An 18,810-nucleotide genomic window follows, 5' to 3' on the forward strand; every position below is an offset into this window, starting at 1 on the left:
AAATATATCTTATTTTTGCTGACTTTTGCTCAAGTCACTTCATCTGATATCGCGCAAGTTTAATTTTATAGGTTGTATACATTTTTTATATAAAATCTGGCATCTCTGGTTTTCGTTCGTTTTTATCGTTTTCCTTTCTACGTTGCCAAAAAAAGCTCCGAGCGATTTCAAAACAATCGATTTTTATTTACCAAACATTTTCGGGAAACTTGTTGGTTATTCCTAAAAAATATCAACAAAATTGTTGATGTGATACTTTTGTGTGAATTATCTGATTTATGTATAACAGCGCTGGTTCGTTCGATTAGTAAGTACAGACAAGCAGTCAACACTGAACGTCCTCCAAGGAAAAAGAACTGTTTACAGTCCCGTTACCCGCGTACACAACACAATCTGTATCGGGCAAAAGGTCCGTGTTTTTTCTATTAACAAACCGCGTCGAAAGAAAAAGCCGCCACCGTGGAGTCCGACGAGGCAATTTTTATGGAACTGGTGGAACTCCAGAATGGTCAAACTGCAGCCGTACTGGATTTGGACTTTTGCCGGCTCTGCTTGGGCCGTGATGGAACCGAGTTGATCTCGGTGTTTAGTGATAGCGTCAACGAAGCCGGCAAGGAGCCGCTGAACGTGCGAATCCATCGGTTTTTCGAGGTGCAGGTGAGAGTTCGAACTGGGACTGCTAGCTTTTCGGGGATTTTCGATTGATTGGGACTCTTCTTTGTTCGCAGATTACAGAAACGGACATTCTTCCGACCCACATTTGTCAGTTGTGTTTGCTGCAGACCGAGAGTTGCTCTGACTTCAGGGATAATTGTGTCCGAAACGAGCGGCGATTGCAGGAGTTGATTGCCATCCAGGAGCCTGTGGAGCAGGAGGAGCAGCAATGCGAGCCGGAGAATATTCCCTCTCCAAAAGAAGAGGAACCAGAAAGCGTGGCGGAAAACGAAATCGGCGATGCCGATGATGATGAGGAGGAACCTTCAGAAACGATCGTTGTGGATCCAACGAAAGATTATGAAAGCTCGAACCAGAGCTTGCAAGAGCTGTTCTCTGACGATGATGAAAACACGGATGGTTTAGGTTTGGACGATGCTATCGAAGACAGCTTGAAGATTGCGTCTATTCATGATTCCTCCGAAGAGATGATGGAGGAAGACAGTAAGCTGAAAAAGATGGTTTATATGTGCAAGTATTGCGATGTGGCGTTTGCCATGTCTAATGCATGTTATGTTCATGAAACTCAGGATCATGACCTGCTGGCACCGTACGCTTGTCAGTTCTGTGAGTTCAAAACGATAAATCGAAGCATTTTGATCACACATATCCGTGATATTCACGGGATCGACCGACCTTATATATGCATCCAGTGCAACAAGGGTTTCCATCGGAGGTCAGACTTGAAGAAGCACACCTTTGTTCACAGTGGAGTTCGTCCGTTTGCTTGTCATGAGTGTGGTAAAAGTTTTTCCAGGAACACTAATTTAACGAAACATTTGAGGATCCATTCAGGTTTTAGACCACATATTTGTAATACTTGTCCCAGGTGAGATAAAGGCTTTAGTGAAAGTGATTCTTTTCAAATGCAAAAGTTTTTTTCTAGGTCATTTGCAAACAAAGCTGATTTGGTCCGCCACCAGAACATTCACATGTCGCTAGGAAAACAATTTTCGTGCAGCAAATGTAACAATACATACGCGCGCAAGGATAAGCTTCTGAGCCACGAAAGAATTTGCTACACAAAACAGCAGCAGCAACAGGGAACTCAAATAACGACCGCCCTTAGTGGATCAACTCCGACAACGCTGACAAAAGCAGAACTCGATGCAGAAAACATGGTTATTGCTTTGGATCCATACCAGGAAATCGATCAGCCTCCAACCGAAGATGACCCAGGCATTCCAAACTCGGCTCCGATTTCTGCCATATCTAAGTTTTCCAACATAACCATGCCACTTGGCCGGCCAAACGCGTCGCCAACATTGCAGGCCAAGTTCTTTACCTGCCACAAGTGTCCGAAGCGGTTCCTTTCGAAGAACACACTACACACGCATCAGCTTATCCACTCGGACGTTCGCAACTATCGATGTCATACGTGCGATAAAAAGTTCATCCGGAAGCGCGAATTAGACCGCCACATGAACGCAGTCCACAGCACCCTGAAACCGTTTGAGTGCAAACAATGCTACAAGCGATTTTCCCGTAAGGATAAACTCCTTCGCCATGAGCGCGTCCATCGGGCAGATAAATTCTTCGCATGCACTGCCTGCGACGCCAAATTTCTTCGCAAAGAAGCATTGACGATTCACTCAAAAATTCACTGCACAGCATCGGCAGCGGCCGCAGCCGCAGCGTCCGCTTTAGCCAGCGATATCCGAACGGAACACCTGCATCATCATGCGTCACCTTCGTCGTCCGAGGTGATCATCATGATCGATCAGGACCAACAGGATCAGCTACTGATGGAACACATGCTGTCGTACGCGGCCGATGATGTTGGACTCAGTGCGGCCTCGCTGGCGACGGCGGCCGCGTTTATGTGAGAAGTGAAATATGCTCAGGGAGGCGAGTTGTAAAAATATCCGTAATATAAACTGGTAATCTCATGCTGAAGCGCACGGAGGTACTCGATTCCCGGGGTGAATGTTGTATTTGGTAGGAGAAATCACGTATACATAATTGCTAGTATTAAGCAGTCTAGAAGTAAGGATGTATTTATCAATGCTACTACCTATCGCAAACTAGAGTTAGCAGAATAAGTCGATCGTCTCATTTGTATCTAATGTTATGTCGCGTTTGTAATAAACGAAGAAAAAAATCATAAAATTATTTGTTTTGGTCGTCCATGAAAAAAAACTTTTTGTGGTTTCAATCTTCTTCCTTCTTTCATTAAGCTTTTCAGTATTTTAAAAAAAATGCATCTCTTTGTCCTCGATACACTGCAGATGATTTAGGTTCAACTGTATATTCATTATTTACCTAAAGATGCAGGCCCTCTGCTCTGACACTATGAGCCCCATTACAGAAAACGAGTAAACTCGGCTCGACCATGTATTTCATTTGGGACAAGTTAGTCGTCGAAGAAACGTAATGTACATCTCTAATGCAGAAAATTGTAATTTGATTATTCGAATTATTGTACTATTGAAAACTGGTAAACCTTGTTAAAATGCAGATTCCGACCTCTGATGTTGGAAATCATAATCTGCCGGCCCTGTTTACTTTTCAGTGTGGAAACAGCCTTTTACTTTGTTATCAGAGTGCCACATTGAGATTCGGTGATATTTTTTTAATAAAATGTTACAAGATTTTCCAATATTTTGCGTTCTTCTATCCCATTAAACAGACGATTCGATGCCTTCGTCATAAATAAGCAAATGCACAGTAAATTTCGCTGTCGGGGTAGCACTGGGGCGCAATCAGCATTATATCCGATTTTAAATTGAACAACAACATGCTATTTTTAGGAGAACTAAACTAATAAATTGAGAATTTAATATCCGTTCTGGGTGTCATTTTACGCCATTCTAAGGGGATGTCAATCATCGTATGATGTCAAATAGCTCAGCGGTTTCTGGCAGCAAGCGGAGACTTCTTGCCAGCGTGGTTTCGTCCATATACCTAAGTATGGGCCAATTTGATCCAAAGCGCTAGGTACTAACAGTTACCGCGGTAACTGGAAAGTACCTACAGGCTTATGTGTCTGAGAATTGCGAGTGCCTATCGTACGGTGTCATATGATGCAATCTGTGTCTTGTCCGGCATGATGCTTATCAGCATCGCCATCAAGGAGGACAGAGAGTGTTTCGACCAACGGGACATAAGGGGCATACGAGGTACCATAAGGTCATTCTCGATGCTCCGCTGGCAACGGGAATGGTCTAACTCCACAAAGGGCAGATAGACGCACCGACTTATTCCGGAGATATCCGGCTGGGTCGGGAGGCGACATGGTGAAGTGAACTTCCACCTGACACAGATCCTGTCAGGCCATGGTTGCTTCAGAAAATATCTGCACAGGTTCGGACACACGGGGTCCCCCATGTGTCCCGAGTGCGTGGAGGATGCCCCCGTTTCGTAAGAGCGAGGAGCGACATGATGGCTGTGAGCGGGCCTGGCACTACTCCGGACAATATAGTCCGGAGGATGTGCGACGACCCGGACATCTGGAACGCGATCTGTGCAGCCGCCTCTCAGATTGTCCTGGAGCTGCAACGTGTGTGGCGGGTCAACCACCAACACGCCAGTGGTAGCTAATTACCAGTCTCCAGGTAGTTAGCTAGGAGGTTATAAGGGTAAACAGGGTGCATCACGCACAAAAGCCACTCCCTGTAATACCTAACCGTCGTTACGGGAAGAGCAGGGCTGGAGACTGGAGGGGTTTTAGTGGGTCGGAACAGGGATCAGTAGGTGTTTGGGGGAGTGTAACTACCCCAGCATCTATCCCCTAGTCTCATCTCCACACCCTGAGTTCTCTTCTCAGATGTCTGTTCGCAGATTTCCCCGCCAACTTTAAAAAAAAATTAAAAAAGGGGGAGGGGTCACAACCAGGGAATTATAAATATCTTTTAGTTTTCTGGTATAAGGACTGTTAAATAATAACTGTATAGTTTGCAACATCTAATTTTCACGTTTTGTAAGCGTTTCGAAGAAAATGGAAGAGCTGGTGGTTCTTCGAAATCTTAACAGTTCTAATCGAACTTTTTTTAATAGTGTTGAGAAGTCATTATTTGTAATATCCTGTAATATTTATAGTTAGGGATACCATCCGTCCTGATTTAGCAGCACATGTCCTGATTTTGAAGTTCTATTTGGGCGTCCTGATTTATTTTTTATATTTTAGCATTTGTCCTGATTTTCTTAAGATATTTAATTTTGTTGTGTGGTAATGAGCAGAATTTTGAAAATTGCTCAATGATTGTTTTCGATTCTAGGTCGCAACGCTCACTGCGGTCGAACTTTTTTCATTTGTTGAATCTCAGTAGAGAAAAAAGAAAAATCTTTCACGCGTTGACCGTTACCATTAAGCATCTGGCATTTTTTAAGTTTAAGTTTAAACAGTTTACGTGTGTTGAATTTTTAAAATATCTACTAATGCGTAACAATTTAAAGTGGTTTGATGAAAGTGTCTCGTCAGAGATACACTCAGCTTTTTTACTATGTGTTTTTCTACACGGATTTTCGAATTAACGGGTTTTTCACGCGTATTTTTAAATCGAAGGATTATTTAATTACCGCGTCTTTCCACGAGGTATCGACATATCAACGCGTAAAAAAAATAAATAAAAAATTAATTTACCTAATGTACAGTAAATAAAATTACGTGTTATATTTGCTCATACATCAAAGAATAGAATGGCTAAATTAAATTTGTGCCGAGAAAAGGTGTCCTGATTTCTAACTTCGACCAGATGGTATCCCTATTTATAGTAGAGTTACAAAATAAACTTCCTTAAGAAACAACAAGAAATTGATAAAAAACTAAGAAATGACACAAAAGTGCAAAATTCTCGCAGATATAGACTATCTCACCGAATATCTTTAACCTCACTTTTCTGACAGTTAGTGGTAACTCTGTTTACGTTTTTGAATTTTTGCTTTTTTCTAATGGATCAATCGCGCTCGTAGTGGAAATGCTGCTCAATTTTCAATTGTTCTTAGTGTACTGGCACTGCACAGTGGGGAATCGCTGGCCATCGACCCAAAAATGAAAATGCGAATTTCATTTCAATTGTATTTTTCCTATAATTGTATACTGTTGAAGTGTCATAATCCAAATTTTTAGAGCATTACGACAAAATTTGAATTTTCTATGATTTTTCAAAGCGTACTTAGTCAGCGTTTTTTAGCGTTTTTCTTGAAAAAATGCATTGTAGCGAAATTTCCTGGAGCCTCAAGGGTAACTTGTATCTTGATGACGTCTAAGAAAAAGTTGTCTGTAAAGTAGTGGAGAATAAATCCTCATCATTGGATGATGTATAATCACATTGAAATACTCAAAAAAATTAGGCGGAATCAAAAAATTTCGTATTTTTTGCATAAAACAGCGTTTTAAGTTTAGACGGCAGGGTTTGGCACTATTGGCACTAGTTTTAAACGATAGCTTGGAAAAAATCTCATCTAGTCCGATCTTGCACAGAGTGGCGCAGAGTACCCTTCTTTCGAAGAGAAACAACAAGTGTTCGGCACATATCGGATTTTAAAAATGTAAATTTGAATTGCACACTGCAAACAGTCAACAGAATAACGAATGGCTCGTATTAGTCTGATAATAACAGCGTTTTCAAACATGTTTCAGTATGATTAATCACACTGTTTTCATGTTAACAAGTTTAACCCATCAATATTCCGATATTTAACGCAGTATTAAAAACTAATCATTGTTTATGTTTCGTATCACCAGCACTGAGTACCAAAATCATAATTTAAGTTTGTATCATACCAGTCACATGTAGAAACAATCGTGTAAACACAAACCATGTCATAATAAATCGCCTGCTAATTTCTACAGAACAAATAGTGAATTATTATTTCGGCGTTAGAAACTGCATTTTGAAAATTCTCCTTGAAGATATTAAAACTGTATTAAAAATGAACACAAAAATGAAGATGAAGGTGGAAGTGAATAAAAAGAAGAATGCGATAAAAAGACGGAATTTAATATAGTCACTTTGAAAAAAAAAAACATGCCAAAAGTAATTTTCATCACGAAGCATATTTTTCAATTGATTTTTTTTTATTTTCTTAATAAAACTAAATAATATTTTTATGTTTTTTTTATGGCATATGAAAGTCTTTCAAGTATCATGCATTTTGTTCTCCAAAAAATTTAAACCGACGTAAAATTTTCCTCATATAATATATATAAAAAACATGAAAATTCCCCTGGCGTCAAAAACACACATTTTCATGCAAAAATAACACCAAATTCGGACTCAGCGTCCCAAAATTATATAAAAACCATGCATTTTCCATGATTTGAAGACATTTTTTTGCTCGGCCAGCATTTGTATGGAGTCGCCCCTTTGTACACTGCAAGCACACCATTTAAAGAGCATTTTGATCGCAATTGAAATGATCTGCTGAAATTAGGAACAAAACTGCATCACGGAAGTGACGTCACCGTGCGATAGTCTATAATACAAAATATAAAGATAGTGCAAAAATGTCATGAAAATGGCACAAAATAAATAAAAATAATAACTCAAAAATAGCAATAGAAATGTGACAGCAGAGTAGTATAAAAGGATACAAATTGTTTAATATATTATAACAGTGTAAAATACCAAAGATTTTATGCAAAGCCACGACCGCAAGGTTGACGTAGAACTACATAAAGTTGTTCTCTACATTACTTGTTTTGAATTTGTTTAAAATTTTGTGCAAAAGAGGAGTTGCAGGCGTTCCGTACTAAACCTGCACTCTTTAAAACACTGATTGTTCCGGTGGCTCTTTACGTCCATGAATCATGGACGCTGGAAGAGGCTGATCGGCGAGCTCTTGGTGTTTTTGAGCGAAGGATTTTGCGTTCAATCTTTGGCGGCAACCTAGAAAATGGTGTTTGGTGCAGACGCATGAACCATGAAGTGTACCAGGCATACAAATCGGCGGAAATAGTCAAGCGAATAAAATACGGCAGGCTTCAGTGGACTGGGCATGTAGCGAGAATGCCGGATGAGCGTCAAGCGAAGGCTATATTTAGCAGGAATTCTGATAGAGGTCGTTGACTTCGGGGTAGACCTCGCACTCGTTGGATGTGTGTTGTCGACGAGGATGCACGCGAAATAGGTGTTAGGGGCGATTGGAGGATAGCAGCCCAAGACCGAGGGACATGGCGACGTATTCTAGATTTGGCACTGGATCGATAATCGGTCTGTCACCTTGAAAGTAAAGTAAGTAAAGTAAGAGGATTTGCAATGCCACCGAATTTCAGTTTGTACATACATCACCGAACAGGAATGGGACAAACACTACACAACGCAATCAAGTTTCAACAGTTAGAGTGCATGCAGATTAAAATAACATTTTTTAATTCTAACGCAAAATGAGAAAATATTAAATCTTTAATAGTTTGTATGTTAATGATAGCATCTGTGTGCAGCATCCCAAAAGGTTTGTGTGTTGCCAAATGAGGTAACTTTTCATTGCAGGAAGTGGCCGGCAACACCGATCCCCACCTCAGCAACGACAGGCGCAACCCGCTACTGCAGCTAACTAGTTATACTATTCTGTCGACCTGTTTAGGGAAAGGCAGCGAGTGACCAATCAGAGGACGTAATTTTTGTTTAAACAAGGCTCGACAATTATCAATAGTACAATAGTTTGCATAATCAATCAACACTTTTCTACATTTGGGTGGATGCGTGTATAATTTTCCAAACAATTGCTGCAAAAATGAAGAAAATCGGTTGAAAACAAACCGATTTATAAGCATTTAAAAAGGGACATATTTCGTCCCCTTTTCGTTAATAGTTTTCCTATTTACATCCCTATGTGGTAGGCTAAAGAAAAACGTAGTTCTACGTCAAAAAACTTCAGATACAGGATTCGCCATACGAGGCTACGTTTTTCAGTCTCATATCGTTCTCCAAGTCTAATTTGTTTCACGTCGTGGCCCTAGCACGCAGAAAAGTTAAAAATCTGTGTTCACAGAAATATCTGGAAGCAATTTTTAGTTACCCGTCAAATTTCTCAAGAGCCTCGTGGACCCCTTGTCGGCCGCGGACCTTCCGTTGGGATTCACTAGTATATAGGGCAAGAAACAGCTTGAGTAGTGGTGTTTATTTTAATCAGTTCGAGAAAATGGACCTCAAATTTCGAGAATTTCGTTTCAATAAACTGCACTGGCGGCTCCAGAAGCTGCTTGAGAAAAGTTCCCTTTGCTACAATGATTGCTATGATTAGTTTTCACCGTTTGTTCTGCAGTTTTCAAAATGACTGTAAGCACGTCAGAGAGGGACAGCGTGTCAAAATATTTGCTGGCAAATTTAATGTCTCCCATACATACTACTGTGCAGCGGGCCAAGAAACGAGTCGGGTTGTCAACATTTATTAAGGTGAACCTGGTGATCCGAGATTAAAAACCAAACACGTCGACAAAGAATCGGTCTCGAAGGTTGTATACTTATCTGCGCACAAAGTTCGACTGAGTCGTCATGGACAACGAAACTTATGTGAAGACGGATTTCAAGCAGAGTTGTATGCCGCATCAGGAGAAGGGAAGATGGCTGAATTTTCCAAAACCATCAAATTATCAAAGTTCCCAAAAAGTACCTCGTCTGGCTATTTCCACCTGACAAAATTATTGAGAAACAACTAAGAATCGAAACCAAAATTATACAAAACTCCCACAGAAATAGTACAAACATGACAGTGAAACGTAATACAGTCATAAAAATGGCACATACTAAAGTAACTATGTCAATCACAAAGAAAGCGACACAAAATGGGAAAGAAAATAGTGCTACTGAGAAACGATTCAAAAATGGTACAGGAATGTAATACAGATGTAGCACAAAAATGACACAATCATGTAAACAAAATTTAACAAAAATGAAGGAAAAAATGATACAAATGTGATAAAAATTGTACTCCAAAAAATGCAACACTTTCTATTGTGTATGACTTTTTAATGCATGCACAAGAAATTAGTGAAATTCTGGGTAAACAAGTTTAGAGTGTGCAAAATTTCGTCAAAATCTGTTAAGTGGTTATCGAGACGGCTTCCAAGTAAGCAGAGCTTCGGCAAAAAATTACATGCATGAGCGGTAAGCGTAGAAGGTGGTCAAAGGATCCGATCAAGCTCTTTTGCAAGTGTCACGTGAGCGTAGCGGTTCAGGTCTTACACGAAACGTACACAATGATTTCCGGCGATACGTACACAAGCAATTTAGGGCTCCAGACGTGTAGCAATGATTGTATATACACTCTACTTCCAAAGGCAGCATTTCGAGTTTTTTTTAATGCATCTTTAACAGATATACACCAATTAGAAGTCGACTAATTTTTGCGCGTTGCAGTCTTTAGAGTGGTACGAAGCCAACGATGTTATTTTTCCCACCAGACTTCACCCAACAGAAAATTTCTGGACGATTACGCAAGGCAAGCTTAGGGAAACAGTGAAGATATTTAAAAACGACCAGGAGTTGAAGAAAGAGTGGATAACAGTGTGTAAGAAAAATGGCGCGAGTATTGAACAGGATTTGTTTGTAAGCGTTATTTAGCTTAGGTGAGGAGGTTGAATGAACTTTTTCAATTATAAATCAACGGTCTAGCAGTTCAATATTTAAAAATCTTTTTGTGTTCAAAACGATTATTTTTGTGATCGTTTAATCTATATCTATAAATGCGAATGTCTGTCTGTCTGTCTGTCTGTTCCCTATAGACTCAAAAACTACTGGACCGATTACCGTGAAAATTTGTTCATAGGGGTTTGCGAGCACGGGGAGTAATCCTAAAATATTAGTTTTGTTCTATCTCATAATCGTAGGCAAGGGGGGTGAATTTGTGTTTCATGAACGAGAAAACTTCCTCTACGATAACCGTGCAAACTTATATACAGATGTTTTTGAGTCTGAGATGTATTCTTGCGTCGTTACTGTCCGACGACTTTTTTGTTTCTCAGAGGCGTTGTAAGGATGAGAGGGCGGAGGGGGCTACCATGTCAACCTTTGATGATTTTGAAACTGCAGGACCCATCAGTATTAAATTCGGTATGTATAATCGATAGTAGCTGATATATTTCATGACTTTGAATTTTACTCATTCCATAAGCGTGGCAAGGGAGGGGGAGCTAATATTTGTTATTTAAAAACACCTAAACACATAAATTGATCACCGTTCCAATTTGTATAAGTGAAGTATGTTTCTATAACATTGATTTTCCTGTATCTCAGTGGCGTAGTAAGGAGGAGGGTGTATCTATATCTATAAATGCGAATGTCTGTTTGTTCCCCATAGACTAAAAAACTACTGAACTGATTACCGTGAAAATTTGTACATAAGGGTTTTCGAGTACGGGGAGTAACTTTAAAATATTAGTTTCGCTCTATCTCATAAGCGCAGGCAAGGAGTAGTCAATTTTTACTCTGTAAACATGCAAACGTTTTCTACGATAACCGTGCAACTTAAAACACAGAGATTTTTTGGTATGAAGCGTATTTCTGTGGTGTTGCTGGGTCATTTGAGAGATTTCTGTATTTCATTCGCGTAGTAAGGGGGAGGGGTGATGACATCACCGTTTAACGATTTTAAAACCACTGAGCTGATCATCATTTAATTCGGTGTTTGGAAGCTATAGTGAGTGGTATATTTCAACGACTTCAAATTTAATGTATTTCATTCTTTAAAACCTTACTTGATTACCGTGTCAATTTGCATAAGTGAATTCTCAAGAAAGTGTCTATGATATAGACTTTTCTGTTTGTTCTCAGTGGCGGCGTAGTCAAGGGGGGAGGAGTATATCGAACTGCACTATATGCAAAATATTGAGAAATTTATCATGAAAATTTATATACAGGCGTTTCTGGGTATGATGCGTGGTATTTACATTTCTCTGTCATTGAGGAGGGGAAGAAAGTGGATAAATGTTGTCAATCTTTTTTAAATTTGAAACCGCCTCATCGAATATCATATAATTCGGTACACATAAGTCATATAGCAGCGTATTTGTTTCAATTAATTTTAATTTTATTTTCTCATCAGCGTGGTCAGGGGGTAGGGTAGCAATAGCGAATTTGTTATTTGTATAGTCCTAAATCAAACACGTTCATCGAATCATTCTGTATACTTGAATTCCTATAATAATGGCTAAATGCTGTGATATTGATTTTTTGTATCTTAGTGGCGCAGTTAAATCATTATTCCTATCATCATTTCAATTTATTCCTATCATTATTTTGATTTAATTGTGAGAGTTTTAAAGGTTCAAAAGTGTTATCATAACATTGAAAACTGGGAAAAAAATGAACCAAAATACCTACCTATTACAAGCCGCTGGGCTGGCCTAAAATATAGCCATTTTTGTAAAATTGACCAACTAATCGATTGGTGATATTCTCATTCTGTGCAGGGCACGGGAAAAGGTCTATATTTCCAAAAATACGCAAATGAAGGGTGAAAAAAGGCAAAATCGATTATTTCCCCTGCACAAAATAATACCATCACCAATCGATTTGTTGACCAATTTTACATGAGAAATACTATATTTCAGGCTGATTTTATTTTTTATGTAAAATAGGCTGATATAGATTTTTTATGTAATATAGGTCAACAAGTCGATTTGTGATGGTTTAATTCTGTGCAGGGCACGGGAAATGCTCTTTTTTGCCCCTCTTTTGCGGTTTTTTGCGAGTAGTTCTGAATCCGAGGTTATATCTAGAGACCGGAAATCAACCTAAGATGTCAAGATGATGTTCTCCGGTTTCTGGAAAACATTATAAAATGGCCCAATGCCACCAAATATAAATATTTCTTAAACAAGAATAGCACCAAGACCGGGGATCAAATCCAGACGATATTTTAAAATCCAATACGGCGACTTCCGGTTCCAGAAAATAATCAAATATCATCCATTATGGTTAGTTTTGGAACCAAAATGATATTCGGAGGCCGAAAATCGACTCCATTTGAAATCCAGGATGACGATCTCCGGTTTCCAGAAAACTGGCCCAATATGACCAAATACCACCTAATATGGGTATTTTTGGAATCGAGATAATGCCCAGAGACCTGAAATCAACTCTAGATAGCATTTGGTTTCCGAAAATGACCAAATATCACCCAATATGGTCATTTTCATAATCAAGATGATGTACATAGGCCAAAAATCGTCCCCAGATGCCATTTTGAAATTCGAAGTGGCAATATCCGGTTGCTTGAAAACAGCCAATATAGTTATTCGAGAACCAAGATGATGCCCAGAGACCGGAAATCAAATCCAGACGCTATTTAGAAACACAATGGCGACATCCGGTATTTTTGGAATCAAAATAATAGCCAGCAGCCGAAAATCGACTGCAAAGACCATACACAGACGACTTCCGGTTTCTGTAAAACAACCTATAATGACCGAACAGCACCAAACATGGGTATTTCTGCAATCGAAAAGATGCCAGGAGACCTGAAATCAGCTCAAGACGCTGCCGCTGTTTTAAAAACCAAGCCACCAGTTTACAGATATGACCAAATACTACCTAAACTTGGTATTTTTGTAATCGAAATGATGCACATAGGCCAAAAATTGACCCCTGACGACATTTTCATTCCGAAGTGGCAACTTAAATTGCATCATCGAATTGTTGAAATTGCAATGTGGAGCAATCCGGAATCGTTATGATACCCAGAGATCAGAAATCAGATACAGGCATCATTTTAAAATCCAAAATGGCGATATCCGCTTTCCGAAAATGAGCGAAAACCACCCATGTGGTTGTTTTTGAAACACAAATGATACCCAGAGGTCGGAAATCGACCCCAGACCCCAAATCCAAAATGATGATTTCCACTTTCTGAAAAACAACCAAAAATGATTGGTGAAAGTTATATTGATACAAGATAGTCCATTGTATATTGATACAAGACATTTCATCGTAATCGTAATCGTAGACTATAATTCAAAGAATTTGTGAAAAATGCCAAATTCTAAGTGGCAACTTCAGATTGCTGGAAATCAGTCGAAAATGATCATTCCAGAATCGAGATGATAACCGGAGACCATAAACCAAATCCAAACACCATTTTTAAATCCAAGATGGTGATTTCCGGTTGAGGGAATACAATCAAAATAGCGAAGTATCAGTCAATATGAAATAACGAGAGAATGAAAAATTTCCATTCAATTCTACTATCAAAGTTGATAGCATAATTTAATGGAAATATTTCATTCTTTTGATATTTGATATCATTCTACTAATACGCTCAAAATGATATTTTCAAAAAAATCAGCCAATTTGGTTATTTCCGGAATCAAAATAATGTTCAGAGTCCAGAAATTGGTCCCATTCCTTAAATCCAAGGTAGCAACTCCCAGTATTTAAGGAACAGCCAGGTATGGTCAAATACCACCTAATATAAATATTTCCAAAACCGGGAAGATATCCAGTGGCCGGAAATCGACTCCAGGTGTATTTTTGAATCTTTTCAGGGACACTACACAATTTTTAGAGAGTTATTTTATTAGTTTTTGGAGTGAGAATTTTACTTTGAGCTTATTCTTAGCGATCATGCTCGAATGCAATAATGCGAGCAATGTAACAAATAGCATGATGTTTAGGTAGTTAACAACATGGATGGATACCTTTTTCATTTGTAAAACACATACACTTTTCAAATTATTTTGAACCGAAATAACAAATTTCTATTTGCTTACGTTTACGTTTGGTTGAAGTTTAGGACAATACTTCAGCTAATTTGTATGAACAAAAAAAAAAAATACTTCAGCTATTCCTAGCCAAAATAATAAACTTAGTAACGTTATGTTTCCAACATTTTTGACTATTGCTATTTTCCCGAATGTATTCGTTAAAGATTTAATAGAAATTAGAACATTGGAGAAACATGATTCAGAAATACATATTTTTGGGCAGAATACATACAGCCTTATAGATATAACATGGTAATGTTAATATTTGTTTGAAATTATGTACATTTGAGAGATATGCGGTTGTCGTCGTAAACTAAATGGCGCAGCAACGCGGTATCAGCTAGTTTAAAATAAAAAAAAACCATATATATAATCAACAAATTGAAATTGTAAATTGATTACAACATATTCATTTTCAAATTGCTTTTAGTATGCTACAACATTGACCATTCATACATCAATCGCTCTCGCTCTAAACAAGGTAATATATTACCCCTGTTATCTCCGACGTCATCATCGTCGTCGCCGTCATCATCATCGTCGATGCCGTCTCGCGGAGTTCACCAATAGCCTACCCTAAATAGTAGCGTGGTTTCTGGTTATCAAATTCGGCGGAATGAACTGATTATCGTCTATTGTTATTATTGGCAAATGAGCGACACTTTCGTTGCGTTTTTAAGTTGACCCGACAGGTCCCGCCTTAGTGCGCTTCTACAACAGGAACCGAGCAGAAGTGGTGTGATTTGTTGAAATTGCTTTCCTTCCCAAAAACAAGGTAGGAGTTGAACTTTGAACGCTTGTGTGGTGAGCTGTCCAGATCAGAATGACGGATTGCACGCTTTGTCAGTATGTTGGTATGTTGTTTATTTTTACCTGGAAAAGTTAGAATTCAATAACAGTTTAAGTTATGATTTTAGGTTCATTCGTTCGGTACTACGCGTACGCATGGCTGATTGGAATCGCGGTTTGGTTTCTGCTGATTTTGGCCACCAAAGTGGGATCGGATGGCAATAAGTTTAAATACTACGCCAAATATGGTATGATATATTTTGCCACCCAAGCTTTCGCCACTTTGTTAACTCCGATCTCGCTGCTCAGACCACGGAATCCGATCAATGCACGGTGGGTTGAGTTTCCTCTTCACTTTCTTATGCAAATGTTTTATATTTTGTTCTCATTTTTTAGAATCATTGCAACGACTGTGGCGCACGCCTCGACGCTTCTGCCTATAACTTGGGAACTGCGTAACGCACGCATCTTGAAGGAAACCAAAGGCGCCGTCGTAATGGCAAACCATCAGTCTTCGATGGATATTTTGGGTGAATGAAAAAGGAATAGGGGAGGAGTACCAGTTATGGCAGTACCTAAAAAATGTACCAGTTATGGCATGAACCAGTTATGGCCTATGGAGTTTAAATGGACTATTGCCATAACTGGTACCATTGCGCTCATGCGATATGGCCATAACTGGTACACTTGCCATAACTGGCTCACCTACCCTACTATGTTGAATATCTTCCACCGAAAGCCTACTTAACTGATAACAGTTTGCCGGTTTCGATTCAAGCCTCGTCAATCATTATTTTGATTTCGCGATCGGTTGATACTAACACTGCTACAAACATTTCTATGCATGTGATAAGGATAAGAAATTGTCTTTGATAACAGGTTGAGTTATTCAACACTGAGCAACAGCGATTTGAAAATGCATTTAATCCAGTTTGGTGATGCAACCTTCAATTATCGAGATAAGAAAATTGCAAGCATTTTAGAACTGCTAATCCTAGTATTTTTTCTATGATGTTCTCAAACCTTTTTTATCATTACTTCATCCAGGTATGATGGTTCTGTGGGGCACGATGCGTGATGTGATCTCGATCGCCAAGAAGGAAATGCTTTTCATCATCCCATTCGGTCCGGCCGTATGGCTTGCTGGTGTTACGTTCATCAATAGGAAGAATCGGTCGTCCGCTATGAAAACCCTTGATGGTTGCAAACAGAAGATGATCAAAAAGGGCTACAAAATGTATCTCTATCCGGAGGGAACCAGATATCCGGAGCGAGGCATGCTGCCATTCAAGAAGGGTGGATTCCACACGGCCATCCAAGCCGGAGTTCCCATCGTTCCGGTGGTGTTTTCTCATATGTACTTTATCGACGCGAAGAAGTATATCTTTAAACCGGGACACGTGCTGATTAATGTGCTGGAACCGATTCCGACAGCGGGAGTGACGAAGGATAATTTGGATGATTTGATCAAGCGCACTCGGGACGCTATGTTGAGCGAGTACGAGAAATTGTCGGCGGAGATGGACGCTAATTTGGTGGATCCGAAATGGTTGCGAACCGAGCGGTCTCGGTTTTCCATCGACGATGGAAAGAAGAGCGGGTAGACATCGGAATATTATTTAATCGTGAAACAAGATGATACGGGTAGACTAGAAGTAGAATTCTTTTAGGTAAAAAATAAAATTTTTGAACACCTCTAGACTATTTCTCTTATTAGCTGGCATCACAAAAAATAGAAGCCCAACGTGGACTTTATTCTATCAGGTGGCGATTGACCCCCAAATCAAATAAAGCAGCACACTGTAAGATATGATATCTTTGTCCATTGTTAATCTTGAATCGTTTTTTGCTACCTATAACTCTTATCAACTCACGCTTAGCAAGACTATGTTCTAAGCGATAACATCACTAATAGACAAATTTTGTAACTAAGGTGGATTTGAGTGACTTGCAGAATGGTGGCACCAATTATACAAAACATTTAAGGAACTTTAAGAAACTCGTTTTGAAAATTCGAATTCGATATTTTATTTGGTATCTTAACAATTGTGGTATCATTAAAATTCGACATTTCATCTAGATTTTTGTCATTTCTGACTCTTAATATTTTTCTATATTTTTGACATTTTTCACATTTTCTTAATATGTGACATTTCTGATATTTCAGCGTTTCCATGCCAAATTATCTATTGTCAGGCTTGTTTTCATTTGATTCGCTTCGTTAGTGTGCGTCGCAATAGGCATTCGCTCGTGATCGTAGAACGACCGTCGGCTCTCGCATATACAAAAAATGATCGAATGATACTCCCGCATCGGTAAGATGCACGCTGTCATTCGTTTGGCAATTTTGTCTTGGTCTATTTCTGCCTACTTTATTTTATTATTATTATTATTATTATTATTATTATTATTATTATTATTATTATTATTTATTTACTCATTTCCATCTGACCCGCAGTGGTCTTAATGAAATGTTGATACACCAACAATAACAAACAAAGAACAAAGTGCAACATTAACAAACAGATTTCCAGCAATACAAACTATCTAACAAGCACATGAAACATTTTTAAACTATCTTATGCACTACATGAGTCGTCTTAACCTATTCTTGAAAACGTCTATGGTTACATTGAAGTCAAAATAGTCAAAAAATCTATTGAATACGTCATACATCGCCCTTATAGGTTCGTTCTGGCCGTAATTAGTACGTTGGTAGTCAAGTCGTAGAAAGTTCCATGATCTCAGGCTTCTCGCAGGCACATAGATGTTGAGTTGAGAGAGAATGGCCGGGGCATCAATTTGTCCAGCGAAAAGTTTCCCCACAAAAACAGCTCACGATATATTTCTCCTTTTTGCTAAAGTGTCCATATCCAGTAAACGGCAGCGATCAATGTATGGAGGAAGCTCACTCGGGTTACTCCATGGTAGAGTACGTAGTGCATAACGGATGAACCGGCTTTGCACTGACTCAATTCTATTTTTCCAAATCTCCGCATTGGGGCACCAAACAACAGCAGATGTTTCTAGCACCGACCGCACCAGGGAAAAATATAATGAACGCAGGCAATATGGGTCTGAAAATTCTTTGGCGATTCGAATTATAAACCCTAAGTTCCTATTCGCTTGTGCAATTATGCTCGTGTAGTGATCTCTAAAGGACATTTGAGAATCTAAGAGCACACCAAGATCCTTAACTACAGTGACTCTTTCAAGCGCTGACCAGAGATTGTGTAACTCCACAGGATTGGTTTTTTTCTACGGGTGAATGAAATCGCAGAGCATTTGGAGATACTAACCGTCAGGCAATTGCGTATGCACCAGTTATAGACAGCATCAATATACTGCTGTAGTTCCTCACAGTCAGCTATAGATCTCACGACGAGGAAAATCTTCAAATCATCGGCGTAGATTAATTTACATCCTGGCGGAATGACAAAACAAACATCGTTGAAGAACAAGGAAAATAGCAGCGGTCCAAGGTTGCTTCCTTGAGGCACGCCCGACAAATTTACAAAGCTGTATGACTCGCTGTTTCACAGACCTAGTTTCACAGACAGAGTACGACCAACTGAGTAAGATTGAAGCCAGCCGACCAGATTCGATGTTGCACCCAGCCGCTCAACTTTCGCTAACAAGATCTTGTGATCCACGCGATCGAA

At 39.2% G+C, this 18,810-nt stretch overlaps 2 protein-coding genes across 2 annotated transcripts; both read left to right on the plus strand.

Moving 5' to 3' along the window:
- The first annotated feature begins 150 nt into the window (after positions 1-150).
- On the plus strand, positions 151-2,803 carry LOC129727819 (zinc finger protein 883-like). The gene is made up of 3 exons (XM_055686024.1): positions 151-657; positions 729-1,543; positions 1,601-2,803. The coding sequence occupies exons 1-3, from the start codon at positions 484-486 to the stop codon at positions 2,538-2,540; spliced, it is 1,929 nt and encodes a 642-aa protein (XP_055541999.1). The 5' UTR covers positions 151-483; the 3' UTR covers positions 2,541-2,803.
- Positions 2,804-15,051: 12,248 nt separating this feature from the next.
- Positions 15,052-16,849, plus strand: LOC129730187 (1-acyl-sn-glycerol-3-phosphate acyltransferase beta-like). Its single transcript, XM_055689320.1, has 4 exons — positions 15,052-15,213; positions 15,277-15,481; positions 15,545-15,678; positions 16,196-16,849. Exons 1-4 carry the CDS (start codon positions 15,183-15,185, stop codon positions 16,750-16,752), a joined length of 927 nt encoding a protein of 308 aa, XP_055545295.1. The 5' UTR covers positions 15,052-15,182; the 3' UTR covers positions 16,753-16,849.
- Positions 16,850-18,810: the final 1,961 nt, after the last annotated feature.

The sequence above is a fragment of the Wyeomyia smithii genome, chromosome 3 (genome assembly GCF_029784165.1).
Source record: "Wyeomyia smithii strain HCP4-BCI-WySm-NY-G18 chromosome 3, ASM2978416v1, whole genome shotgun sequence".
NCBI classification, from domain to species: domain Eukaryota; kingdom Metazoa; phylum Arthropoda; class Insecta; order Diptera; family Culicidae; genus Wyeomyia; species Wyeomyia smithii.

Coding starts and splice junctions, on each gene's coding strand:
- LOC129730187 (XM_055689320.1), top strand. CDS start 15,183: ATGACGGATTGCACGCTTTGTCAGTATGTTG. Junction 15,214..15,276: donor CACGCTTTGTCAGTATGTTG/GTATGTTGTTTA, acceptor TTATGATTTTAG/GTTCATTCGTTCGGTACTAC. Junction 15,679..16,195: donor GTCTTCGATGGATATTTTGG/GTGAATGAAAAA, acceptor TACTTCATCCAG/GTATGATGGTTCTGTGGGGC.
- LOC129727819 (XM_055686024.1), top strand. CDS start 484: ATGGAACTGGTGGAACTCCAGAATGGTCAAACTGCAGCCGTACTGGAT. Junction 658..728: donor ATCGGTTTTTCGAGGTGCAG/GTGAGAGTTCGA, acceptor CTTTGTTCGCAG/ATTACAGAAACGGACATTCT. Junction 1,544..1,600: donor ATTTGTAATACTTGTCCCAG/GTGAGATAAAGG, acceptor GTTTTTTTCTAG/GTCATTTGCAAACAAAGCTG.